General features: G+C 52.0%; 1 protein-coding gene across 1 annotated transcript; it reads left to right on the top strand.

Moving 5' to 3' along the window:
* Positions 8,553 to 25,848, top strand: LOC100523190 (cytochrome P450 2F3). The gene is made up of 10 exons (XM_021094407.1): positions 8,553 to 9,642; positions 11,351 to 11,545; positions 11,646 to 11,808; positions 14,626 to 14,775; positions 18,389 to 18,549; positions 18,853 to 19,029; positions 19,654 to 19,795; positions 20,588 to 20,775; positions 21,368 to 21,509; positions 23,272 to 25,848. The coding sequence occupies exons 2-10, from the start codon at positions 11,372 to 11,374 to the stop codon at positions 23,451 to 23,453; spliced, it is 1,479 nt and encodes a 492-aa protein (XP_020950066.1). The 5' UTR covers positions 8,553 to 9,642; positions 11,351 to 11,371; the 3' UTR covers positions 23,454 to 25,848.

Below are 27,107 nucleotides of genomic sequence, written 5' to 3'. Positions count from 1 at the left end.
ACTCCTTCCCCCCACAGGCGAGGTAACAACTCAGGGGGGTCTGAGCATCCAGAGGTCTGTTTCCTTTACCTCCGCAGCTCTCTTTGAGGTAATAGCAAAGGAATTGATAAAAGATCAGGTTAGGTTTACACCGTAATCTCCAGAAAATCCTTTTTGAAATCTTTGCCTGGATTTCTGGGTTAGGTCCCACCCTGTGTGGCCGCCCTGTGTCGGTGTCACAGACAAAACAAGGGAGGGTGCCCCCTTCTCAGAAGGTGGCCCTTCAGATGTCCGCCTGGCTGCCCCCTTTTGGGGTTTAGGTGCCTCTTAGCAATTGGCTGGTTCATCTAAGCCCCGGACTTGGATTGAACGCGCAGGGAGGGACGTGGACCCTCAGAGTCCGTGCAGCCCTAAGCCATGCGAGGTCCCCGCAGAGTGACAGGTTAGGACCCACAGGGACTCTGTAGCCGCTAAGGCCCTGGAGCCACAGACTCGAACCTGAAGCACAAGCGAATCACAGGGCCTCCCGCCGCCCGAGAAGTTACTTGAAGCCCTTTATCACCCTTTAAAATTCACAAAAACAACATTTTGTTTCTTACATGCCTTTTAACGATTGCGAACCTTTAGAAATAGAGCAACTGTGATTTCCTAAATGTTTCACAAAGGCTACTGCGTAGAGAGAGAAGATTCTGGAGGAGGGAGAAGGGGAAGGAAAGTTTGCCTTGTTAACTCGCTTCGACTGTCTCCAGCCAATCGGACCCTGGACGAGGCCCCAAAAGATGACACCGGAAAAGACGGCCCCGGAATCTGGGTCCCTGTGCACAGTGGTTGGTGGTCGGTGGTCGAGGAATGAACTCGGCCAACACACAGGCAGCAAGCAAGCAAAGTCTTTATTAAAGGAAAGCAAATAGTTCCCAGGACAGCTGGGAGGGGGGAGAAGAGCCCCCCTTTCCCCATCGTCCTTTAGGGGTTTTTATTTCTTAAAGGTGGGGGACGTGGTTTCCTCCCATTGGCTTTGCTCAATTACCCATATCAGTCCTTGCCCCATAGGGGTTTTAGGGTTGGAAATGTCCCCGAAGTTTTATGGGGTTTTTTTTTGGGGGGGGTTGGTTTTCTTGTCCTTTTCTTTCCTTAGATTAAGTCACCACTGCTCTCATTCCTTTTTTGTCAGTTGAGGGGTGGGCTAGAGATTCACATTTCCTACAGTGAACCAAGTCGGTGGGGAACGTGTGTTTCCTGTAATAAAACAAGGCCTGTGGAAGGGTCACCTCCTAGAGCCCTTAAGCCACAAAGGTTAATCAATATCCACATCAAAGGAATGTATCGGAGCCCAGGCTGCCTGAGTTGGTATTCAGCCTCAACCCGAGCTCCCTGACGGCCTTCTTGATTCTTAACTTACCTAGAGGGCTCCAGCGCTCCCAGGTTTTCCTCTCTATCCAAGGTCCGCTACTGGGACTCCTACCACCTATGGAACTCTCCTGCTCTGTCCCTCTCATCGTGACTTTTATCATGTCAGAGGCACTTGGGCTGTTCTGGGCCATCATGCAAATGGAATCCAACGGTGTGTTTTCTTTTTTAATTTGGTCAAGCACATTGAAATTCCTCAAAACTCCACGTCTTGAGACTCTAGACTTTTAAGCGGACCAGACTTTGACCCCACTGAATTCACTCATTCAGTTAATTGTTCAACAGGTGTCTCTTTTTTGTCTTTTTAGGGCTGCACCCAAGGCATCTGGAGGTTCCCAGGCTAGAGGCTGAATCGGAGCTACAGCTGCCAGCCTCACCACAGCCACACCAATGCCAGATCCGAGCTGCATCTGCGACCTACTCCACAGCCCACAACCACCCCGGATCCTTAACCCACTGAGGGAAGCCAGGGATCGAACCCGCAACCTCATGGTTCCTAGTCGGATTCATTTCTGCTGCGCCACGACGGGAACTGCTCAACAAGTGTCTATTGATCATCTGCTTGGTGCCAGTCACACTTTCAGACCCTAGGGATATAGATGTGAACAAAATGGACAAAATCCTCCATTCTCACTGAGCTGATATGCTAGTTACAGAAACAATTAAAATTTCAGGTAGTGGAGTTCCCTCTGTGGCGCAAGAGGGTTAAGGCTCCCATGTTGTTTCTGCGGCAGTGTGGGTTCGATCCATCCTCCCAGTGCAGTGGGCATAGTGGGTTAAGGACCTCGTGTTGTCACAGCAGTAGCTTGGATTCCGTCCCTGGCCCAGGAACTTCCACATGCCACAGGTGTGGCCACTAAAAAAAAAAAATTTTTTTTCAGGTAGCAATGTTGCTAAAGCCTGGCCTCTGTGCACCAACACTGAGTTGACATTCAGAGACATAGTTTTGGATGAAGGAGAAAAGAAAAGCTTCATTGCTTTTCCAAGCAAAGGAGGAACGAAGCCAGAAGGCTCATGCCTTCAAAAACTGTGTCTCAACCTGGGAGGGTTTGGTGAGGGTTCAAGGGCAGGGTTGCAGATAAGGATCAGGATGTGTGCAGGGCCTACAGTCCTTTAATCTGGCCTCAGGGGGGTTCCTGATGAGCTTCTGTTATTTCTCAGAGGTCATCAAACCTTCCCCTGGAAGGAAGAAGTCTTCCTCAAGTAGTTAACATCTTCCACTTGTTAGGGGTTTTATTTTTATTTATTTTTATTTTATTTTATTTTTGTCTTTTTGCCTGTTCTAGGACCGCTCCCACGGCATATGGAGGTTCCCAGGACAGGGGTCTAATCGGAGCCGTAGCCACCAGCCTACGCCAGAGCCACAGCAACTCGGGATCCGAGCCACATCTGCAACCTACACCACAGCTCACGGCAACACCGGATCCTCAACCCACTGAGCAAGGCCAGGGATCGAACCCGCAACCTCCTCATTCCTAATCAGATTCGTTAATCACTGTGCCATGACGGGACCTCCCCACTTGTTAGGGGTTTTACTTCTGCAGTAGAGCTCAAAGGTGTCTGTGAATTGGAGTTTGGCACCTGCCACCGGCCTCTACACAGAGTAAAACACGAGCCACGGCAGCTGCTGACTGGCAGCACCCTCTTCATGGAGCCCAGGGTGGAGACCAGGAGGGCGGCACTGTGTGCTCTGGGGAAACTGGAAGAACAAGCTTCAGATAGATCTTTTTAGGAGATTCTATGAGCCCAATTCTTGCAGCTCCTCATATCTAGAAAAACGCTAAAATCCTTCGTGGTGACGGATGTCTGTGACCAGTCATCACTTTCACACACCAGCAGCAAACTGCTGTAAGTGGTGTGCATGTCTGCATGCGCCTCCCCCTTCGCCTGTATCGCTTCTGTCTTCGCAGTCCCCCTCTCCCCGCTGGGGCAGTATTTCAGACAGTTAAGTGGACAAACAAAAGATGTCACGGTCCTCTGCAGAACAGCCACTCCCAAGGGTGGGCCGGTGAGCCCTGAGGGAACTCGGGAAAGAAACAAAGACGACTAGCCCTTGACTGACCTGCACATGGAAGGAGGGATTCCAGGAAGCCCAGACCTTGACATCTTCCCATAGAAGCTGATTTTCTGTAAATCTTTTGTTCCTACTACCTTCCCTATGTTGCAAAAACTCACATATCCTAGCCGCCCCCCCTCCTTGGAGTGCTTTCTCAGGGCTACCTGAGATGCTGTCTCCCAGGGTTAAGTTCTAATTTCACCCCAAATAAAACTTATTTCTCAAATTGCAGGTTGTGCTTTTTTTTTTTTTAATCTTTTTAGAGCCGTACCTGAGGCGTACGGAGATTCCCAGGCTAGGAGTTGAATCAGGAGTTGTAGCCAGCTGCCACAGCCACAGCCACAGCAACGCGGGATCCAAGCCTTATCTGCAACCTACACCAGAGCTCACGGCAATGCTGGATCCCTAACCCACTGAGCGAGGCCAGGGATCGAACCCACGTCCTCATGATGCTAATCAGATTTGTTTCAACTGAACCAGGACAGGAACTCCCCAGGCTGTGCATTTTTTTTAGGTCAATATATTGTTATGTGTATCCATGTCCAGGAGCCCCATGGCATCCCGCTGGGGTGCAGTAATAATTACCACAAAGAAAAAAAAGAAGAGCTCCCACTATGGCACAATGGGATCTGCAGTGTCTATGCTGCACCAGGACATGGGTTGGATCCTCAGTCCAGGCACAGTGGGTTAAAGGATCTGGAGTTACTGCAGCTGTGACTTAGGTCACAACTGCCACTGAAATCTGGGAAACCCATATGCCACAGGGCAGCCAAAAAAGAAAAGAAACAAAAAAGAAAGGAAGGAGGTAGAAAGAAAGAAAGAAAGAAAGAAAGAAAGAAAGAAAGAAAGAAAGAAAGAAAGAAAGAAAGAAAGAAAGAAAGAAGGAAGGAAGGAAGGAAGGAAGGAAGGAAGGAAGGAAGGAAGGAAGGAAGGAAGGAAGGAAGGAAGGAAGGAAAGGAAGGAAGGAAGAAAAGGAGGAAGGAAGGAAGAAAGGGGTATAAAATCCACCAAGTCCCCCGACACACACACTGGGACATATTTTGGGGGTTTGGGGGACATAGTTTTTGAAGGTATGAGCCCGCTGTGTTTCCCCTTTCCTTTTCTCCTTCACCCAAAACTCTCTGAGATTCTGTTCTGTGCTCGTGCACAGATGCTGAGTTTCAGCAACGGATGCAGATCATGGAAAATTCTGTGGGTTCCACGGACTGAGGAGAAGCCTGAGGTGAGAGCAGTTGTGGGTTGTGACATCCAGGAGTCCTGTTTGGATTTATGGAGTTTGGTTATTGTCTGGAACTCAGGGGGAGAGCTTGAGCTATACCTGTGGGGGACATCAGTATAGAGGTGGTATTTCAAGTCTTAGTGATAGGGATGGAGGAGACACAGGGAGTTGCAGAAGTCCCAGTGAAGGCCCACAGAAAGCTAGGGAAGCTTAGGGGACACTGGGAGATCACGGGAAGTAAATAAATTGCCCAAAAAAAGCCATCAGCACAAGGCGGGCTTGCTTGACTAGTGCAAGTGTGAGGATTGGCTCAGGTGGGTATGGGTTGAGTCCTACATTCAGATTCAGATCTAGGACAGGAGTTTGAGGACAACCCTTCCGCTGATTTGTACCGTACCAGATACCAAGGGTGAGCTGCCCCTCCTGGAAAGGGAGAGGCGGCCCTTCCAACCCCCAAGCCCCTTGGCTAATAAAAACTGTAGCCCACTGGATCCTCAGAGCAGAGCTTCCGCGCCTGCCTGCTTGCATCTAGCAGCCCATCCTAATGAATCTAGTTCTTGCCTATGCCTGTGTGTCTCGCTGAATTCCTCCTGCTTCGAGACACGAAGAACCTGAACCTCAGTGAGTCTAGACACAGGGTGAGTGATTCTAATTTAAAACCGTGGGTTTAAGTCCCAGTCTGGGTTTAGGCTGGGGTCGAGCCCCAGTCTGTGCTCTGACTATGTGCAGGCCGTTGGTGCTGTCAGTTTCATTGGGGCTGCGGTTCCCATTGTGGTGCAGCAGAAGGGAATCCAGTTAGGAACCGTGAGGTTGTGGGTTCAATCCACAACCTCCATCAGAGGGATTTGGCGTTGCTGTGAGCTGTGCTGTAGGCGGCCGCTCCAATTTGACCTAGTCTGGGAACCTCTACATGCAGCAAGGGTGGACCCCAAAAAATAAATAAATAAGGTAGAACAGAACTGTGTTCATTATGAAGGGAAAGAGAACTTCACAATGTATGCCTCCAGCATCGCCAAAAGAAAAGAAAAACTGCCAAGTTAACCGACTGCACGTGAAGAGAGCATCCATGAAATGTCAGCCATGTGCCAGGAACATTCCTGACTTTATTCATTTGTTTGTTTGAGAATTTTGAGTTTGAAGAGTTCCAATCGTGGCGTGATGCAGTGGTTAACGAATCCGACTAGGAAGCATGAGGTTGCGGGTTCAATCCCTGGCCTTGCTCAGTGGGTTAAGGATCTGGCGTTGCCGTGAGCTGTGGTGTAGGTTGCAGACGCGGCTCAGATCCCGAGTTGCTGTGGCTCTGGCATAGGCCGGTGGCTACAGCTCCGATTGGACCCCTAGCCTGGGAATCTCCATATGCTGCGGGAGCGGCCCTAGAAAAGGCAAAAAGACAAAACAAAACAAAAAAAAAAAAAGAATTTTGAGTTTGGGCCGGGCATTTAATTATGGGCTGGAATGTAAAGTACTACGTTCATTTTGCCATGAAAAGACTGAGGTACAAAGACCTTCAGCAACTCATTCAATGTCACACAGATTTTAAGTGATAGATTGGGTTTGAATACAGATCTCTTGACAGCCAAACTTTTCTATATGTCACACTGAAGAGGAAAGCAAAAGCTTATAATTGAGTAACAGAAAAAATAACCTAGGTGTTCCCGTCACGATGCAGCAGAAAAGAATCTGACTAGGATCCATGGGGACGCAGGTTCGATCCCTGGCTTCGCTCCGTTGGTTAAGGATCCGGCGTTGCCATGAGCTGTGGTGTAGGTCGCAGACATGGCTTGGATCTGGTGTTGCTGTGGCTGTGGCGTAGGCTGGCAGCTGCCACTCTGATTGGACCCCTAGCCTGGGAACCTCCATGTGCCTCAGGGGTGGCCCTAAAAAGATAAAATAATAATAATAATAATAATAACAATAATAATCTAGCACCATAAGACTAATTTTTCCCAAACAGAAACTTTCAGAATCAAATTGTACTATCTGCCTTTTTTTTTTGGTTGTTGTTTTTTCGGTTTTTTTTCTGTCTTTTCAGGGCTGCATCTGCAGCCTATGGAAGTTCCCAGGCTAGGGGTCAAATCGGAGCTATAGCTGCAAGCCTACACCACAGCCACAGCAAAGTGGGATTTGATCTGTGTCTGCGACCTACACCACAGCTCACAGCAACACTGGATCCTTAAACCACAGAGCAAGGCCGGGATCAAACCCACATCCTCAAGAACACTGATTGGGTTCATTACCACTGAGCTACCATGGCAACTCCACTAGCTGTCATTTTTAAATATTTCCTTTTGTATAAACAGACTTTTTTTTTTTTTTTTTGGTCTTTTTGCTTTTTCGAGGGCTGCTTCCTGGGGCATATGGAGGTTCCCAGGCTAGGGGTCTAATCGGAGCTGGAGCCACCAGCCTACACCAGAGCCACAGCAACACAGGATCCAAGCCACGTCTGTGAGTCACACCACAGCTCATGGCAATGCCGGATCCTTAACCCGCTGAGCAAGGCCAGGGATTGAACAAGAAACCTCATGGTTCCTAGTCGGATTCACTAACCACTGAGCCAACTCCTAGACTTTTCTTTTTAAAAGTGATATGAGTTAAATTCACATCAACAATGTAAATCTACTATAATAAAAAAATTCACATCAACAGTTTTTTACACAAATGATTAATTTTGTTAAGTAGAATATTCTTGAATATAGCGATCCCATATTAGGAAAGATTGTAGGAGTTTCTGCTGTGGCTCAGCAGGTTAAGGACCTGATGTTGTCTCTATGAGGATGCAGGTTTGAGCCCTGGCCTCACTCAGTGGGTTAAGGATCTGGCATTGTCACAAGCTGTAACACAGGTTGCAGATGCAGCTTGGATCCAGTGTTGCCTTGGCTGTGGCATAAGCCCAGTTTAGTTGCAGCTCTAATTCAACCTCTGGCCTGGGAACTTCCATATGCTGCAGGTAAAAAGAAAAAAAGAAAGAAAGACTACACCTTCATGAGGATTTGGATTACACCAGCGTATGTGTTCAAAATTGAGCAAATGTTCTTCTAAGATTTGAATATTCCTTATTTCTTAAGTCAAAGTACAGTTTTTGTTTGTTTTTGCTTTTTAGGGCCGCACTGGCGGCATATGGAGGTTCGTTCCCAGGCGAGGGGCTGAATCGGAGCTGTAGCTGCCGGCCTATACCACAGCCACAGCAACGCAGCTCGGATCGGGTGTTGCTGTGCCTGTGGCCTAGGCCGGCAGCTGCAGCTCCGATTCAGCCCCTTGCCTGGGAACTTCCATATGCCGCCAGTGTGGCCCTAGAAGATAAAAACACTCTCCTTCTCAAAACAAAAAAACAAAAAACAAGGAGTTCCCTCGGGGCGTATTAGTTAAGGAGCCAGCATTGTCACTGTTGTGGCTCAAGTTCAGTCCCTAGCCCAGGAACTCCCACACCCCACAGCCAAAAAACAAATGAAAAAAACAAACAGAAACAACAACAACTTCCCCTTCTAGTGAATCCCAGGTTCCCCGGTAAGGCAGTCTCATCACATCCCCCTCAGCCGTTCCAGGGTCAGGAAAGAGTCACTGACGGGGCTCAGATTGATCCAGTACTGCCCCCACCCCCCACCCCAAATTAGGGGTAGATGCCAAGAGAAACTGGAGCTATGCAGCCCCATGATCTCACCTTTACCCCTCCTCCTGGACCTGCCCTAACTGGCCTTTCTGGGACTTCAATAGCACTGGGCTCCAACTCCATCCCAAGAGTGTGCCTGGGACCTAAGGTGTCAGATTCCCCAGAACCCCCAGGTACTTCCTGCCCCTGCCCCTGCCCCTGATCCCATGGGAACCACACCTCCACCAGGTCTCCAGACCCTTGACCTCCAGGGCTCCCTCCCCTCCCTCCCCTCCTGCCCCAAGACCTGGAGTCCTAGCCCAGCTCCAGGTTTTTGCCACCGGCCCTTGTGATCTGGCGAAGAATTGAGTAACAAGGGCTCATGGCTGGAGACAGGAGCCGAGAGCAGACGGCGGAGCTGGCAGAGGTCTCAGGAGAGTGGTGGAGTCGGAGGTGGGGACCGTACATGGGCCGTGGCCAGGGTGTCACTCACACCTGAGGTCCTTTCTCCCCAAGCTTCCACCTGCCCCAGTGTCTCCCAAATCTTCACCCTGAGCCTGGCTTCAGTCCTACCCACAGCAGCACAACTCGTGAAGCCATAAGAGACAGAAAGAAAGAGACGGAGAGAGAGAGGGACACCTGGCCAGGCGGACAGGAGGGAAGGATGACTGAGAAAGACCGACAGGGAGAGAGAAGCAGGGGGAAAGGGCACAGAGAATGAGAGTCAAAACGGAGGGTGAGAGACAGAGACCCAGAGGGAGAGAGACTGAATGAGACGGAGACCAAAAAAAAAAAAAAAGACAAAAAGAGTCAGAGGCAGAAGCAAAGAGAGACCCTTTGTACAGAATTTCAGAGACAAGCCTGGGAGACAGAAGATGGTAAGAAGACTTGTGAAAAAGGGCCCCCAGAGAAGGAGAAAACCGACCCCCCCCCCAGGACAGAGATCCTCCACCATCCCTGCCCCTTCACTTTGCCAGAGTCCCGAAACCCCAAAGCAGACTTCAAACCAGACCCAAAGGTCCCGCGTGGCAAAAACGTGGAGAAGACCTCACCCCAACCTGGGGCGAAAGGCCACCACTGGCCCCAGTGAGAAGAGCTGAGGTCAGCCTAGTGGAGCAGGAAGGAGGGCTCCGAGGCAGCACATACCCATGGCATCGATCCATCTGGCTCAGAACTCTAGCCCCGCGCGAGGCGAGACAGGACACGATGGGAGGAACTAAAAATCCCTGGGAGAACTAAGGAGAAGGGGGCAAGGAGGCGTGGACAGAGAGGATTTAAAAGCAGCCCCTGCCCACTAGGCACACTCAGAGTTCCCCGGCTCCCATCTGGAAAGAGGCTCTGCCAGTCCACCCAGTCCCTCCAGGGCACACCTCTGCTGCCTCTGAAGCCCAGCGGGTAAAGAGCCAAGTGCGGGTCACAGAGGAGGAGGCAGCTCCCAAGAGAGGGGGTCGCGGGCTCCACCTCCTTGTCGCTGAGCCTGTCACCTCCTCTTTCTCAGGGTCTCTGGGTCTGTCTCTCTCGGGGGATCCCTGGGACTCTGGTCATGCACTTGTCCAGGTGTCTCAGAGCTGGTCACTGGGCACTCTGTCCTGGTGCTTTACCCAGCAGGGGGGCATCTCTCTGTCTCTCTCTGTCCTATGACTTCCAGGCTCAGAACACTTTTCTTGTCTCTTTTTTTTAGGGCCACACTTGCAGCATGTGGAGGTTCCCAGGCTAGGGGTGGAATTGGAGCTGCAGCTGCCAGCCCACACCACAGCCATAGCAACGCCAGATCCAAGCCATGTCTGTGACCTACCCCACAGCTCACAGCCGGATCCTTAACCCCCTGAGCGAGGCCAGGGATAGAAACTGCATCCTCGTGGATGCTAGTTCATGGTTCATTACAGCTGAGAATGCCTATGTCTCTTTGTGCTCCTGCCCTCCCTCTGTCTTGGTCTGTCTTGGTCTCTGTCTCTGCGTGTCTCTGTCTAAGTGTCTGTCTCTCCCTCCACGTGTGTCTGTCTCTGTGTACCTCTCTTTTCTGTCTCTGTCACTCTCCTTTCCAACAGCCTCTGTGTTTGGCTCTGCCTCTTCCTCTCTCTGTCTCTCGCTCACCCTTCTCCTGTCTCTCTTTCACTGTCCATCTCTTTGTCTCCCAGGAAGTATACATCTCTGTCTCTCCCTTTCTCTCTAGCTGTGTCTCTCTAGATCTGTTTCCTTCCTTCTCTAGCCTCTCTGTCAATCTCCTTTTCTGTGATTTTCTGTCTGGCTCTGTATTTCTATGTCTTGATTGTCTGTCGCTGTCCCTGTGCGTGTGTGCACGCGCGTGTGTGCGCGTGGTTGTGGATGTGTATTTTTTTTCGTTTTGGCCGCCTGCAGGGTGTGGGCCAAGGATCAACCCGGGCTGCGGCGGTGACAATGCTGGATCCTTAACCGGCTGTGCCACAAGGGAACTCCTCTATCTCTCTTTATCCCTATATCTGGGTGAGAGGCAGTCTCATGAAAGATGGTACATATGATAGACAGGTAGATAGACAGACAGACAGATAAATAGCTGCATAGCTTGATAGCTAGATGGCTAGACAGGGAGAAAAACAGAGAGAGATTAGATAGCTAGGTAGGTAGATAGCTGGATAGATAGATAGCTGGGTAGATAGATAGCTGGATAGATAGATGGATGGATGGACGGAGAGACAGACAAGATAGCTAGGTAGGGAGACAGTGAGATAGCTGGATACCTAGACAGCTAGGCACACACAGACAGAGAGATGGAAGATGACAGGGACCCAGAGATCTTTGACTGTCTCTGTCTGGTTTTCTGGCTCCTCTTATCTCCACGTGCTCTCCCTGTCTCTCTTAGTATCTGTCTCTATGGCGTCTGTCTCTCTGCGCCGGGACGGCCACCACCTCCACGCCGTCTCTCCCTCCCTCCCTCCCCTCCTGTCTCCTCTCTCACTCCACCCCCCCAACCTGTCCCTGTCTCTGCCTCTCTCCTTCCTCCTCTCCCTCTGCCCCCATTTCCAGGGTCTGGGGCAGGCAAGTTCCAGAAGGAGATGAGGCGTGAAGGGATGTCATGCCCTCCCCAGCGCCGCCTTCTCACTTGGCCCCCCCACCCCCTCCCCAGAGGCCTCCAGCTGACTCCGCCATGGACAGTATAAGCACAGCTCTCTTGCTCCTGATCCTGGCTCTCCTCTGCCTCCTCCTGAACAACCTGACCAGCAGCAAGAGCCGGCTGCCCCCAGGCCCCAGACCCCTGCCCTTCCTGGGAAACCTGCTGCAGCTTCGCTCCTCCAAGGACCTGCTGACCTCCCTCACCAAGGTGCAAAGGCCAAGGCGCAGGGGCGGGGGGCACGAGGGGGAGGGATCCCATGGCCCCAGGCCCCCTCCCAACCCCGGGACCTTGGCCTTTCTCCCCTCAGCTGAGCAAGGAGTTCGGCCCCGTGTACACCGTGTACCTGGGGCCCAGGCGGGTGGTGGTCCTCAGCGGGTACCAAGCTGTGAAGGAGGCCCTCGTGGACCAAGGGGAGGAGTTTAGTGGCCGCGGCGACTACCCTGTCTTTTTCAACTTCACGAAGGGCGATGGTAAGCCTGCTCCCATCTCCTCCTTCCCCATCCATCCCACACCGAGGGAGGGGATGTGGGCAGAAGAGAGTCTTCCGACCTTGGGTGACCCTCAGGGTCTCCGATCTCACCAATGACACCAGATCGGATGGAGCCAGTGAGCGCTGGTCTAGGGTGAAGCCCGTCCCACCTCCACCCCACCCCCAACGCCCACCACCATCCTGAACTGCACGTCCACACCAATCCCCGTCTCCACGCAACTCCAACACCACTCTCCTCCCAATCGCTCCCTCCATCCTAAACCACCTCGTCACATTTCCACCTCCACCAAATGGCTAAATTATTTGGCCCCAGCCTACCCAGTCCACCTCTAGCCATCCCCCGTCAGCCCTACCTCCACGTCGTCCATCGCAATCTCAGTGCCGTCGCTGTCTGCAACCCTGACTGCATCTCCCTCCAACCTCCATGCCTGTAATGACCCGCTCCCATCCCCCATCTCGTATCAACCCCATCCTAAGCCTTTAGTTAAACTGAACTCTCCTACCTTTTTCTCTGCAGCCCAGTCCCATCACCCATCCCAATCACTCACGGAAGCTGTCTGACCCCAGTGTCCACTTTTTTTTTTTTTTGGCTTTTTGTCTTAGGGATCCTGAGCATATGGAGGTTCCCAGGCTAGGGGTCCAATCAGAACTGTCGCTGCAGCCCTATGCCACAGCCACTACAACCTACACCATAGCTCATGGCCACGCTGGATCCTTAACCCACTGAGCAAGGCCAGGGATTGAACCCGAAACGTCATGGTTCCTAGTTGGATTCCCCAGTGCCCACTTTCAACCTTAATCCCACTACCATCCCCCAAATCAATCCCACCACATATCTACCCAACCCCAGGCTCTATCTCAACCCCAATTTACCAATCCTTCTCATTCTACCCAGCTCCATCCCTGTCATTAACCGCAAACCCAGTTTAGCATCAATCCCATAATCCGCCCTCATGCCCCATTTCCATCCTGATCCCAACCCATATCCAGCTTCATCCCCATCCATCCAGAAATTCACATCATTAAGTCCAAACCTCTCCCATCTCAAAATCCTTTTGGAAATCACCTGGTCTTATGGGTTTTTTGTTGTTTTTTGGGTTTTTTTTTAACATAAATCTCTTACTTGAGGGAAGCCATGTGGCAAGCCTCAATAAATTAAAAAAAAAAAAAAAAAAAGGAAGGGAGAGGAGTTCCTGTCATGGCTCAGTGGTTAACGAATCCGACTAGGAACCATGAGGTTGCGGGTTCGATCTCTGGTCTTGCTCAGTGGGTTAAGCATCCGGCAGTGCCATGAGCTGTGGTGTAGGTCGAGGACGTGGCTGGGATCCCACATCGCTGTGGCTGTGGTGTAGCCGGCAGCTACAGCTCTGATTCCACCCCTAGCCTGGGAACCTCCATATGCCACGGGAGTGGCCCTAGAAAAGGCAAAAGACCAAAAAAAAAAAAAAAGGAGAGAGAGAGAAGGAGGGAGGGAGGCAGGTAGGAAGGAAGGGGGAAGTTGCTTTGAGTGAAAAGGGGGCCCTAGAGAACTGAATCCTGGACTAGTCTTCTCCCCCTAAAGAATCTCTCAGTCTCCCACTTGCCCTCCACTAGATGGGTCCCAGCTGCCCCAAGATGTGGAGTCACAGAGCTCTGGTTTAAAAAAAAAAAAAAAAAAAAAAAAAAAAAAAAACCTATTGCATATCAAGTATTCTTTCTGCCTTCGTGTCCCCTGGGCTTGATCTGATGACCTCACTTGTCCAGGCATACCAGATGCAAGGAGGGAGAGGGACTCACCTTGCTACTTCTCCACAGAAAACATGTAGATGTGCACATCATCTGTTACTGAAAATAGCTATCATCTAACTACCCAGCACAGAGGGAAACAGCTGGGTTCTACTACTTAAGGAGGTGAGTGGCCTCGGCTCTCTGACCCTCAGTCTACTGTCGTGAGGTTGTCATAAGAAGTCGATGAGACGATGCAGACAATACATACACTATACCTACTTCCTCTGTAGCATTTGGTTCTCTGCTCGTTCTAGAGGAATCAGAGATAACCACATCTGAGACTGTATCTTACGGTAGCTCCCAGCCTGGTGGGAGACACAGGCTCATCACCAGCCTGTGACCGCTCTGTGCAGTCAGGACCAGGATGGGAGAAGCCCAGGGAGCTGCGGGAGCCCAGAGGAAGCCCCTGGGCCAGCCAACGAGGAAGGACCAGCAAAGGCCGCCTGGAGGAAGGGACCTCCAAGCTGAGACCTAAAAGATAAAGATGACCACTCAGGAGCAGAAAGCGGTAGGGTGGGTAGAGTGTTCTGGAAGAAGGACCAGCCTGTGCCCAGAAGGACCTTGAGTCCAACGAGAGAAGAGAATGAGGTCTGTCTCATTCCTGGATGAGGTCCCAGTGTCTCAGGAGTCCTTTTTCTGGTTTCTTTCCCTTCTCCTTGCACTCGTGCATCAATAAGCCGTCATCAGCATGTCCGGTGTGGTAAGCCCTGCCCCGGATGATGCTAGAGACACGGTGGTGACTGGGACAGAACCCTACCCTGCCTTCACAGTTCAGTGAAGGGCCAAGCCCATCGCCAGACAGTGACAGCCCAGAGTGATCGGGCCTATGATGGTGGAAACAAAAGCAGGGGGAAGCCGCAGGCCTGCGGAAGCTCCGAGGAGGCTCCTGACCCTGCCTGGAGGGTCTGGAAGGACTGGGGGCAGATGCCAAACTGGCAGTCTCTCTTCTCAAACATCAGGAGAAGGGTCTCAGACGGCAGTGGTCTTGCGACGCATCCTGGCTCGAGCTGCATCTCCCTCTCTTTCCCAGGCATTGCCTTCTCCAATGGGGACCGGTGGAAGGCCCTGAGGAAGTTCTCTCTCCAAATCCTGCGCAACTTTGGGATGGGGAAGAGGACCATGGAGGATCGGATCCTGGAGGAGGGCAGATTCCTGCTGGCGGAGCTTCGGAACACTGAAGGTGGGGGTCCCCAGATGCAGTCCACACCCTCTTTCTCCTCCATCCTACTCAGTGGTCAGGGCTGCCGGATACCATAGCGTGGGTGTGAAGTCAAAGTTCCCCGAGGCAAAAAAAAAAAAAAAAAAAAAAAATGGAGTTCCCATCGTGGCACAGTGGTTAACGAATCCAACTAGGAACCATGAGGTTGCGGGTTCGATCCCTGGCCTCGCTCAGTGGGTTAAGGATCCGGCGTTGCCATGAGCTGTGGTGTAAGTAGCAGATGTGGCCAGGATCCAGTGTTGCTATGGCTGCGGCGCAGGCTGGTGGCTACAGCTCCGATTTGACTCCCTAGCCTGGGACCCTCCATATGCCACCAGTGAGGCCCTAGAAAAAAGACCAAAAAAAGACAAAAAAAAAAAAAAAATTCCTGGAGGCGAGCTTCCAGTAGTGGCTCTTCTGTAACAGTCAGGACTAGTACCCATGAGGTCAAAGGTTGGATCCCTGGCCTCACTCAGTGGGTTAAGGATCTGGTATTGCTGTGAGCTATGCTGTGGGTCACAGATGCGGCCCAGATCGCGCATTGCTGTGGCTGTGGTGTAGGCTGGCAGCTGCAGCTCCGATTAGACCCCTAGCCTGGGAACTTCCATATGCCTGCAGGTGCGGCATAAGTTAGGCTCCCTCTGTTGTGCTGTCTCTGCGTGGTGTTTTGAGCCCTGCTTGTGTAACTGGGGTGGGTGACATGATGGTCTTGAGACCTCACTATGCGCAGGGGACTCTGCTAAGCACAGTTTCATGCATAACCGTCTTAAGCCTAGGAACAATCCATTTTGCAGATGAGAAAATGAAGCCCAGAGTGGGTAAATAAGCAGCTTGAAGTAATAAAACTAGTAAGCAGAGGAGCCAAGATTTAAACCCATGTTTTGGATACCAGGCACTATGCTAAATTCTTCACGTGTGTTAACAAGTTTCAAGCTCCCAGGAAACCTAGAAAGTTATTACAGGTGACAAAGCTGTGGCCCAGAAAGCTGGCAGAGTTGTGATATAAACCCAGGTCAGGGAGGTCCCCTTGTGACTTAGCAGGGTAAGAAGCCAGCTAGTATCCATGAACATGCGGTTCAATCCCTGGCCTTGCTCAGTAGGTTAAGGATCCTTGGCACATGCAGTTCAGCCACCCCACTCCCAACCCCATCCCCTGTTGCCCTGGCTGTGGTGTAGGCTCGTAGCTGCAGCTCCCGTTCAACCCCTAGCCTGGGAACTTTCATATGCAGCAAGTTGGGCCCTAAAAATAAAAAAGGCAGGGGATCAAAGCTGTCAACCATGAGAAAAAGTTAACAATAACCAATACTGGAGTTCCTGCCGTGGTGCAAAAGAATGAGTGGTCTCTTGGAAGCGCTGGATGTAGGTTCAATCCCAGCCCTGCACGGTGGGTTAAGGATCCACCTAGCTGTGGCCTAGGTGGCAAATGCGGCTCAGATTGATCCCTGACCAAGGAACTCCATATGCCAGGGGGCAGCCAAAAAGAAGGAAAAAAAAAAAAAAAGAATAACCCATACCATGCTTAGATGGTGCCTACCATGTACCATGTGCCTGCACTGTTCCAAGAACTTTGTATCTATTACCTCCTTGAGAAATCACCCAAACCTAAGAAGTAGATACTACTATAAGCCCTATTTAACAGAAGAAATTGAGGCAGAGAAGGTAAGTAAGTGTACAGGTTTATTTAAGGTAAAGAAAAAACAACAACAACAACAACAAAACCAACCCTGATTTCCAAATCTTGCTGCCTTGGGGGATGGGGGGAGGGAGTGGCAGGTGATGTCTCAGGGACTAAAATGCAAGTGAAAGAATAATAACTGCCTGTACTCTTTCCTGCTGCCGCTGCAACAAATTGCCACCAATTTAGTGACTTAACATAAATCTGGACTTCCTTGCTTGCTCACCATGTTAAGGATCTGGTGTTGCCACATGGCAAAATAAATACATAAAATAAATTTATTCTCCTCCAATTCTGGAGGTTCAAAGTTTAAAATGGGTCAGGAGGGCTGGTTACTTCTGGACACTCTGGAGAGAAACCACCTCCTTGCCCTTGGCCTCTAGAGGTGGCACGCTCTCCCTGGCTTGTGGCCCCTTCCTTCATCTTCAAAGCCAGCAATATAGCATCCTCCAATCTCTCTCCCTCTCTCTCTCTCCCTCATCACATCACCTTCTCTATTCAGACCCTTCTGTCTCCCTTTTATAAGGACCCTTGTGATTACATTATGCCCACTCAGATAATCCAGAATAATCTCCCTGTCCTAAAATCCTTAACTTAATCATATATGTACAGGTTCTGGAAATTGGGACATGGACATCTTTGTTTTGTTTTTTTGTTTGTTTTTTTGTCTTCTTGCCTTCCAGGGCCACTCCTGTGGCATATGGAGTTTCCCAGGCTAGGGGTCGAATCGGAGCTGTAGCCACCAGCCTATGTCACAGCCACAGCAATACCATATCCTGGCCACATCTGCTACTTACACCACAGCTCACGGCAATGCAGGATCTGAGCCTTGTCTGTGACCCACACCACAGCTCACGGCCACACCGGAGCCTTAACCCACTGAGCGAGGCCAGGGATCGAACCTGCAACCTCATGGTTCCTAGTTGGATTTGTTAACCACTGAGCCACGATGGGAACTCTGGGACATGGACATCTTTGGAAGCCATTATTCAGTCTACCACACCACCCTGGTCTGCCTCACAATGAGTCAGGCCCTTAGCTAAGCACTTCCAAGCCACACACTCATTACCTCCTATAACAACTCCAGGAGGAAAAGACTATCATCAAGCCCATTTTACAGATGAGAAAACTGAGGCTCAGAGAAGGGAAGAGGCCAAGCCAAAGAGTTCCTGTCGTGGCTCAGTGGTTAACGAACCCGACTAGTATCCATGGAGATGCGGGTTCGATCCCTGGCCTCACTCAGTGGGTTAAGGCTCTGGTGTGGCCGTGAGCTGTGGTGTGGGTCACAGACAAGGCTCAGATCCCGCATTGCTGTGGCTGTGGTGTAGGCAGCAGCTACATCTCCGATTCGACCCCTAGCCTGGGAACCTCCATATGCCTCAAGTGCGGCACTAAGAAGACAAAAAAAAGGAAAAAAAAAAAAAAGACCAAGCCAAGATCCAAACTATGTCTAGCTCCAGACCCACTTTTCCGGACGGTGCGATTGGCTAATTGATAACGTGGGAATGTGTTGTTTTGCTATTGTTTTCTGTGATCTGTCCTCTTATCATTGGGCGTTAGGTGTTGCATTGCTGTGTGTCACTGCTGAGTGAGGATGCAGTGTTGTCAGGCAGTGTGTAATATTGTGTTGCATGCTGTGTATATGTTGTATTTCATACGTCCTGTGTTATAGCCAAGAATAACCTGTACTATTTTTTTTGGTATTGGTGGTGTGCTACAGGATGGAGTATGTTCCGTGCTGCCTCTGGAATTGCCCAAAACTTTTCGGGTGTTTTTATGCCACATGTTAGGTGGCCAGGAGCCTGTGTTCTGTGCTGCCAGTCATGCTGTCATGCTTGGGTTGGATGTCTTGCGCTCCAGCGCTGTTGCACACTGTGTCTCCCGAGCCGCACACCCTGACCCATTCGCCTCCACCCTCAGGCAAGCCCTTCGACCCCACGATTTTGCTGAGCCGCTCCGTGTCCAATATTATCTGCTCTGTGCTCTTCGGCAGCCGCTTTGACTACGAGGATGAGCGCCTGCTCAACATTGTCCAGCTCATAAATGACAACTTCCAAATTATGAGCAGCTTCTGGGGAGAGGTCAGGAGGCCTAGTTCCACTGCGGCCAGGGTTGGGGGTCCAGGGATATAGAGGGAAAACAGTGGGCAGGAAAAGAAACTGCAATTGGCCTTGCCAGGCCTCGCCCCTTCCTTCGGACAGGCCCGCGTGTACACGGCCCCGCCCACTCCACTGGGGCTCCACCTACACGTAGCCCCCGCCCCACCTTCAGCCTCTGGGGAACACCCCCCCACACACACACACACACATACACACACACGCACGCACGCACGCGCACACACCCTGCCTGATCTCCAAATCCCTCCAACTCTGCTCCATCCTCAGATGTACAATATCTTTCCGAACCTCCTGGACTGGGTGCCCGGTCCACATCGACGTCTTTTCCAGAACTTTGACCGCATGAAAAACCTTATCGCTCTCAGCGTCCGTGACCACCAAGCCTCCCACGACCCAAAGTCTCCCCGGGACTTCATTGATTGCTTCCTTACCAAGATAGCAGAAGTAAGTCCTGCCTGGAAGTCATATCTCTGGTCTAACCTGGTATCCTGCCTCAAACCAAGATCCCAAGTTGAGTGGGTTTGGGTCTGATGGCCTCACATCTGGGAAGTGAAGCTGGAACACCTGCCTCTGCTGGGCTGGAGTCCGGAGCCACTCACGGCCACTGCCAATTAACAGTTAATTAAGAAATCCCGGAGTTCCCGTCGTGGCTCAGTGGTTAACGAATCTGACTAGGAACCATGAGGTTGCGGGTTCGATCCCTGCCCTTGCTCAGTGGGTTAAGGATCTGGCGTTGCCCTGAGCTGCGGTGTAGGTTGAAGACGCGGCTCGGATCCCATGTGGCTGTGGCTCTGGCGTAGGCCGGGGCTACAGCTCCGATTCGACCCATAGCCTGGGAACCTCCATATGCCTCGGGTGTGTCCCAAGAAAATGGCAAAAAAATCCTTAAGAATCTGTTCATTGTGGGCCCTACGGCTGAGCCCCAAGGTAAGGAAGTTAAACAGAGGAGGGGGTGAACTGGCAGTATGTAGCAGTCGCGCAGGTCTGTGGGGAGTGGGTCGCACAGGCTCCGAGGCCGCAGGGCCTCCCCGCGCCGGCTCACATCCCCACCCCTACTAACCCCGGTAGGAGAAGCAGGACCCTCTGAGCCACTTCCACATGGATACTCTGCTGATGACCACACATAATCTGCTCTTTGGTGGTACCGAGACCGTGGGCACCACGCTGCGCCACACCTTCCTCCTGCTCATGAAGTACCCAAAAGTGCAAGGTGAGAGCGTCGGGAGCACACCGCGCGCGAGGCGAGGCACAACCGCCCCCCAGCTCTTACCAAGCCCCGCCCACAAACCGTGAACTCCCGCCCGGTTTGTCTGTAGTAAGAGTCTGCAGCTGACGCCTCGATCACACAGCCAGACCAGCAAACCCACGGGAGGCCGACCCCACCCACGTGATTTTCGCGGTCCACACAACCTGCCAGAACCCAGACCCCGCCCTCATGGTCTTGCTTTGCCGCCCACCTCTGACCCTGACCATGCAGCTTGCACAGCCGGCCCAGAGCCTGAGCCCAGGAACCCATCCCCTCCGACACAGGCTGACCCGCTTGCACAGCATAGTCTGCAGCTCTGCCTCCCCAAAGCCCGTTTCTGGAACTTTCCTTGAACCCTGGCCTCCGGACACTGAAGACACCGACAAGGTCCTTGCCGCCTGTCTCACCCCGGACTTCTCAGCCCTCCCGCCCAGTGCATCCGCCCGCCTAGTCCTCGAAGCCCCGCCTGCAATCGCATCAGGAACCCCTGGACTCCAGGCGCCCCAAAGCCCCGCCCGCACAACTCCGCCCCTAGGAGCCCTGGCACAGACTAAACTTTCGCTCTCACCTACATCTCTGAACTCAGCCCCTCCTTCCGAAGCTCCTGCTAGCCTTCACACGCATCCCTGCAGTGCCCTCCCCACCCCGCAGCTCAACCAGAAAGCGCTGACTGGACCCCTTCCCTGGGCGCACACCTCTTCTGGGCACTGCCTAGCCTGCTGATACCCTCGACAACGCTGTTCCCTCCACCTCCAGCCCGCGTACAGGAGGAGATCGACAATGTGGTGGGACGCGCGCGGCTGCCGGTGCTGGAAGACCGGACGGCCATGCCTTATACGGATGCGGTGATCCACGAGGCGCAGCGCTTCGCAGACATCATCCCCATGAACCTGCCACACCGCCTCATTCGGGACACGGTCTTTCGAGGCTTCCTGCTACCCAAGGTGCGCTGGACACGTGGCAAACGACGCCTGGGACCTTAGGAAGAGGCATCCCAGCTCTTGCAGTGGGCATCTGCGGCTGTGGCGGGGATCCCAGGCCCTGGCAATCATCATCCCAGACCTTGGCAAATGGCATTCCAAGCCCTTGCAACAGACACCTGAGGCCCTTAAATCCAGAACCTTGGCCCCTTCCCAAGACCTCACCCACACCACAGTGGACTAGGCTCTGCCCTGAGCCCCAGACAGATCCCATTCCTAGGACCCCTCTCTGTAATCCTTAAGGTCTGAGACTTCATCCTGGGGGCTCTTGCACCTAAACGTTGTTCTCAAAAACTTCATTCCCTCCCCCCAAAACCCCAAATCTGTTCCTGCAAAGGGGGTTTCCCACATCTCTGCCTCAGACCCCAACAGAACAGCTTCTAGCACCCATCACTGGGAACCCTAGACACCTTCACACATTTCCTGGACCCCCATAGAGTCCTATGTGCCACTGTCCCTAATCAAGTCCCAAGGACTCCCAGCCCTGAGTAGAAAGCCTAGCTTGGGTACCTCTCGGCCCTTCTACACCATCGATTCTGCCTTCCCACCCACACAGGGCACGGATGTCATCACCCTCCTTAATACAGTCCACAACGACCCCAGCCAATTTCTGACGCCGCGGGAATTCAACCCTGAGCATTTTCTGGATGCCAATCAGTCCTTCAAGAAGAGCCCTGCCTTCATGCCCTTCTCAGCCGGTGAGTGTGGTGGGGACACGGAGTCAGTTCCAGTGTTCCGCCTACATTCCCCAGTCCTAATTCCACTCGCCAAACCCTCTCAGTCCTTCAAACCACCCCATCCTCAGCTTTGAATATGCAAAGACGTACCTTCTGTCCCAGCTCTGCTCCTATAGGCAGATAACAACTGAAGAAATCCTTGTGGAGGAAAGCAGGGAGACAGGGTAATAATTTAACCTGGTCACAGTCAGTCTCTCCACTGGGTGGTGCTGTTGAAGTGGTTCTAGTTTTTCCTGGCTTTGGTCTTTACCCCGCTGAAAATCTTTCCTGTTCAACTAGGTATTAGAAAAAAAGGTGGGTGGGGAACTCCCGCTGTGGCGTAATGGGTTGGGGGTGTCTTGGGAATGCTGGGATGCAGGTTCAATTCCCCAGCACCGCATAGTGGGTTACGGATTGGGCATTGCCATAGATTAGGCTTAAGCCATAATACGGCTAAGATTTGATCCCTGACCCAGGAACTCCATGTGCCATGGGGCAGCCAGGGTGGATAATAACAGGTAACTTACCATTTTGCCTACTAGGTACCAGGTGCTCTGAGAAGAACTATAAAAGTGGTAGCTAAGAACTGGGTTTGCTGCCAGACCCTGGCTTTCTCATCTTCTAACTGTGTGGCCTTGGCTATGTTCCTTCACATCTCTGCCTTGATTTTTTTTTTTTTTTTTTTTGGCCGCATCCGAAGCATGCCGAAGTTCCCCAGCCAGGGATCAAACCCTAGCCATTGCAGTGACAACATCAGATCCTTAATACTCTGAGCCACCAGGGAACTCCTCTATTTTTACATCTTTTTTTTTTTTTTTTTCTCTTTTGGCCACCCCGTGGCATATGGAGTTCCCGGACCAGGGATCAGATCTGAATCTCAGTTGCAACTTGAGCCACAGCTGCAGCAACGCCAGATTCTTTTTTTTTTTTTTTTTTTTTTTTTTTGTCTTTTGTTGTTGTTGTTGTTGTTGCTATCTCTTGGGCCGCTTCCTCGGCATATGGAGGTTCCCAGGCTAGGGGTTGAATCAGAGCTGTAGCCACCGGCCTACGCCAGAGCCACAGCAACGCGGATCCGAGCTGCGTCTGCAACCTACACCACAGCTCACGGCAACGCCGGATCGTTAACCCACTGAGCAAGGGCAGGGACCGAACCCGTGACCTCATGGTTCCTAGTCGGATTCGTTAACCACTGCACCACGACGGGAACTCCCAACGCCAGATTCTTAACCCACTGTGCTGGGTCAGGGATCAAACCTGCATCCCAGCACTCTGAGACACCACCGATCCCATTGCACCACGGTGGGAACTCCTATTTTTACATCTTTAAAATGGGGTTCATAAAAAGGCCCACTTCTTGGAGTCATTGTGAGGATTAAATTCAATTAATAGCAGTATAGTGATTAAAGCAGTGGTGGCATATACTAAAATTGACAGAAGTGTTGTATTCTCACTGCTTTAACTGCATTTGCCATTCACAACAACACAATCACAGTGAGGCACTCATATCACCCCCTTTTCAAATACCTACCCAGAAACTGTGGCTTGCCCAAGATCACGAAACTAGTACTGGCAGAGCAGGGATTCAACCTATGCCATCCTGCACAGATCCACGATTTACTTAAACTGTCTTTCCCAAACCTTTAGTGTCTTTGAGGCCCTAGCCATTTTTCTCATGTTGTTTTCTGAAAGTTGAAGGGGCCCCTCACCCCACCTTGTCTCATTGCATCTCTCTGTCCTGCCGAAGGACGCCGGTTGTGCCTGGGCGAGTCGCTGGCGCGCATGGAGCTCTTTCTCTACCTAACCGCCATCCTGCAGAGCTTCTCGCTGCAGCCGCTGGGGGCGCCCGAGGACATCGATCTGACCCCAATCAGCACCGGTCTCGGCAACGTGCCGCGGCCGTTCCAGCTGTACCTGCGCGCACGCTGACGCCGCATCCCTTCCAGACCCGCCTCTGAGCAATGAGACCCTCCCAGAGAGGATGCTCCGTCCGTCTTCTTGTTCCACTGCGCCCCAGCTCTCTCGTTGTCACACTCGCCTCCCTTCAGCTCATGCCTGCCTGCCGCATGCACATCCCCCACTCCTACTATCTTTACCAGGTCGGCTTCCCCAGAAGCAGGCAAAGCTATGGGCAAGGGGAAGCGCAACCCGGGCTTCATCCAACTTGTTCTATTGCGCACCTTTGGGGGAGCTTCTTATAGCATTTCCTAATAAATGATCATCTATCCTTATAAGATTCAAGCCTGCCTTGGCTGAATTAAAGGGAGGGGGACAGTCCCGTAGGATGGGGAGAAAGATGGTCTGGCTGCAGACTGGGGAGACACCTGCTGGTGACAAGTTCCACCTTCATCCTTAGGAAGGCTGAAAATGGGGAGAAATTGTTTCCTGGAGACAGACTGGGAGGTAAAGGCTGTGAGGGCCTGCGTGAAGACAGAGGCGGAGAAGCCAAGGCCAAGGAAAAAGTCAGCAGCCCAGAGAGATCTAGAACAGGTCTCCAAGAGATGCAGGGCACTGTACAAAGACGGAGATGTAAGCAGACAGAAAGTGAGAGACCCAGAGGAATACAGACACCTCGGCTAAGAAATCGCCGTTACTAAGTCTTACACAGTCCTTCCTATTCACACACTTTCTAAATGCCTCATTTAAGTCTCCCTACGAGACAAAGCCATATTATTATACACTTTTCACAGAGGAGCAAACTGAGGCTCCAAGAGGTGAAGTGACTTGTCCAAGATCACACAGCCAGAAATGGGCAGAGCTGGATTTGGAACACAGATCATCTGGCTCCAACACTGCTCTTTGCAATCTCACGACACAGAAATACAGAGGAAAGCAAAGAGCTACAGAAACTGAAAAGCGGGGAGGCAAAGAGTAGAGGCAAGGAAAGAAATAAAAATGACTAGAGAGGAGTTCCTGTTGTGGCTCAGCAGGTTAAGAACCTAATATCCACGAGGATTAGGTTTCGATCCCTGGCCTCACTCAGTGGGTTAAGGATCTGGGGTTGCCATGAGCTTCGACCGTAGGTCGAAGATGTGACTGGGATCCTGCATTGTTCTGCCTGTGGCCTAGGCTGGCAGCTGCAGCTCCGATTCGACCCCTAGCCTGGGAACTTCCATAGGCTGCAGGTGCGGCCCTAAAAAAAGAAAGAAAAAAAAATGACTTGAGAAAGGCAGGAAGGGCAATGAATGAGGAAATGAGGCACCGGAAGACTGAAACTCTCCCTCATTTCTCACCCCTCTCACTGGACTGTTTCTTTGTCTTGCAATTCCTCTCTTTGGGGTGGGGAGAGCCATCCCAGGCATGGAGCCTCCCAACCCGGGACTGGACTTGACAAACTGATATCCTGCTGACAGTGGCTTTTCTCAAGGAGCAGGCATCTCAAGCTTCATAGATCTGGAATCAGACAGAATGACGCTGGCCCCCTAGCCATGGGCGGAGGGGCCCTGAGCCTACACTGAATCGAGTCTCCCCAAGGCCATCCAGAAGCTGGGACAGGCTCTGCTTAGTACAGGGCCAGCTGGAGGGAGGCTTACAGGCGGTCCCCACATGGGGCAGCAGCTCCCTAATCCCATGCTGTTCCTACTGCAGTCCAGGCACAGAGTCTGCCCCAGGGCCCAGGCAGGGATGCAGAGGTGGCAGGGGGAAAGGAGGTCCTGGGAAAGAAAGACAGAGGGACAGCGAAGAGAAACACATAGCAAAGAAAAAGAGACAGAGGAGTTCCCTGGTGGCTCAGAGGTTTAAGGATCTGGCACTGACACTGCTGTGGCTCAGTTCGCTGCTGTGTGAGTATTCAATCCCTGGCCCAGGAACTTCCACATGCCATGGGTGCAGGCAAAAAAAGAAAAAAGAAAAAGAGAGAGAGAGACAGACAGACAGACAGAGATGGAGAAAGACAGTAGAGACAGATATACATACATACAGCAGAGAGAGATCCTGAAACCAAAGACTGGGAGTGAGAGAGAGGGAAAAAGAGAGAGAGGAGGAGGAGAAAGGGAGGAACTGGGAAAAGGTGAAAGACAGAGATGTCCAAAGAGAAGGCAGACAAGGAGATGCTAAAGCCAGAGACAAATTAAGAGAGGCACAGATATGAAGAGACTGAGATCTGAGCAGGGAAAAAAGAGAACTAGAGAGACAGAAACCTCAAAAGATGAAAGAGAGACAAGAAAGGAGGCGGTCACAAGGATTCAGCAAAAGACTGAGACTGGGAGCTCCCATTGTGGCTCAGCGGTAATGAACTCGACTAGTAACCATGAGGACGAGGGTTCGATCCCTGACCTCACTCAGTGGGTTAAGGATCCGGCATTGCCATGAGCTGCAGTGTAGGTTGAAGACGTGGCTCGGATCCCATGCGGCAGTGGTGGTGGCGTAGGCTGGTGGCTATAGCTCCGATTAGACCCCTAGGCTGGGAACCTCCATATGCCGTGGGTGCGGCCCTAAAAAAGACAATAAATAATTAAATAAATTAATAAAATCCGAGTTCTTAGAAAAAAGGATCCATGGGCGAGCCTGGGATGGGAGTTGGGCGGGCGGGTCAGGGGAGGGCTCTGTGCCCCACTGCACCCCTGCTGTCTGTGGAGTCAGTGCTATCAGAGTGCCCTGCGCGCAACCCCTGCCAGTCACCACGATCCCAGACAGAGAAAGCTGAGAGGGAGGGAGATGGGGAAGCAGAGGCAGAGAGAGATAAGGTGACGACCAACTGGAAGCAGTGCAGGAAGAGAAAAAGGCAGACATGGTGAAGAGAAGAGCTGGAGAGACAGAAAACAACATGAACAGAAGCGGACACGGAGAGTGAAACAGAAAGATGAATGGAGAAACACAGACACTGAGAGGAAGAGAGGCACTCCGAGAGACAAGCCCAGGCCCAGCCCCTGCGCAGCACCCCCACTGTTTCCCAGGTCTGGGCCCTGTGCCAGGCACCTGGCGGAAGGCGGGATCCGGCAGGGCAGGATGGGTGGGAGGGGGGCCACATTCCTGAACAGTCCATTCTAAGAACTGACTCAGCCCCATCCCCCACTGGGCCTGGGTCTGCCCCATCCAGCCCACATCCCCAGACCCAGCCAGAGTGAGGCCCAAGTTTGTCTGCCCCTGTGGCCTGGCCATGGTTTGGGGGGTGGGGCACCGAAGGGTCTAGGGGACTGGAGACCAGGGGGTGTAGCAGCAGGGACCTAGGGCATTTGGGACATGTGGGAGCCAGAGGATTGGGAATAGAGGTGGCGGGAGTTCAGGGCAGGAAATAACTATGAAGATGGGGGTGGGGGGGTCAATGATGGAATGGTACCCAGAAGTCAGAGGACAGGCATGGCTCCCAGGCTGAAGGGCACCAGGAGGCCAGGGGACTCAGGTGAGCATCCGGGAGACAGGTACAGCATACATGGCTCCAAGAGCAAGGGGCGTGGAAGTAACAAGGGCTTGGGCATGAGACTCTAGGAATCCCAGGCATAGGGCACAAGAGTGCCAGGTTAATTTCAGAGTCAGGATGTATTTAGGAAGCAGAAGCGCAGCGTGCAGCATTTGGTGATCATGGGCCCAGAGGTGTCCAGGAAATTCAGGAATGCACACCAAGTAAGAGAGACCCAAAGGTGT

The sequence above is a fragment of the Sus scrofa genome, chromosome 6, assembly GCF_000003025.6.
Source record: "Sus scrofa isolate TJ Tabasco breed Duroc chromosome 6, Sscrofa11.1, whole genome shotgun sequence".
Lineage (NCBI taxonomy): Eukaryota > Metazoa > Chordata > Mammalia > Artiodactyla > Suidae > Sus > Sus scrofa.
This window is presented reverse-complemented; position numbering and strand designations above follow the sequence as displayed.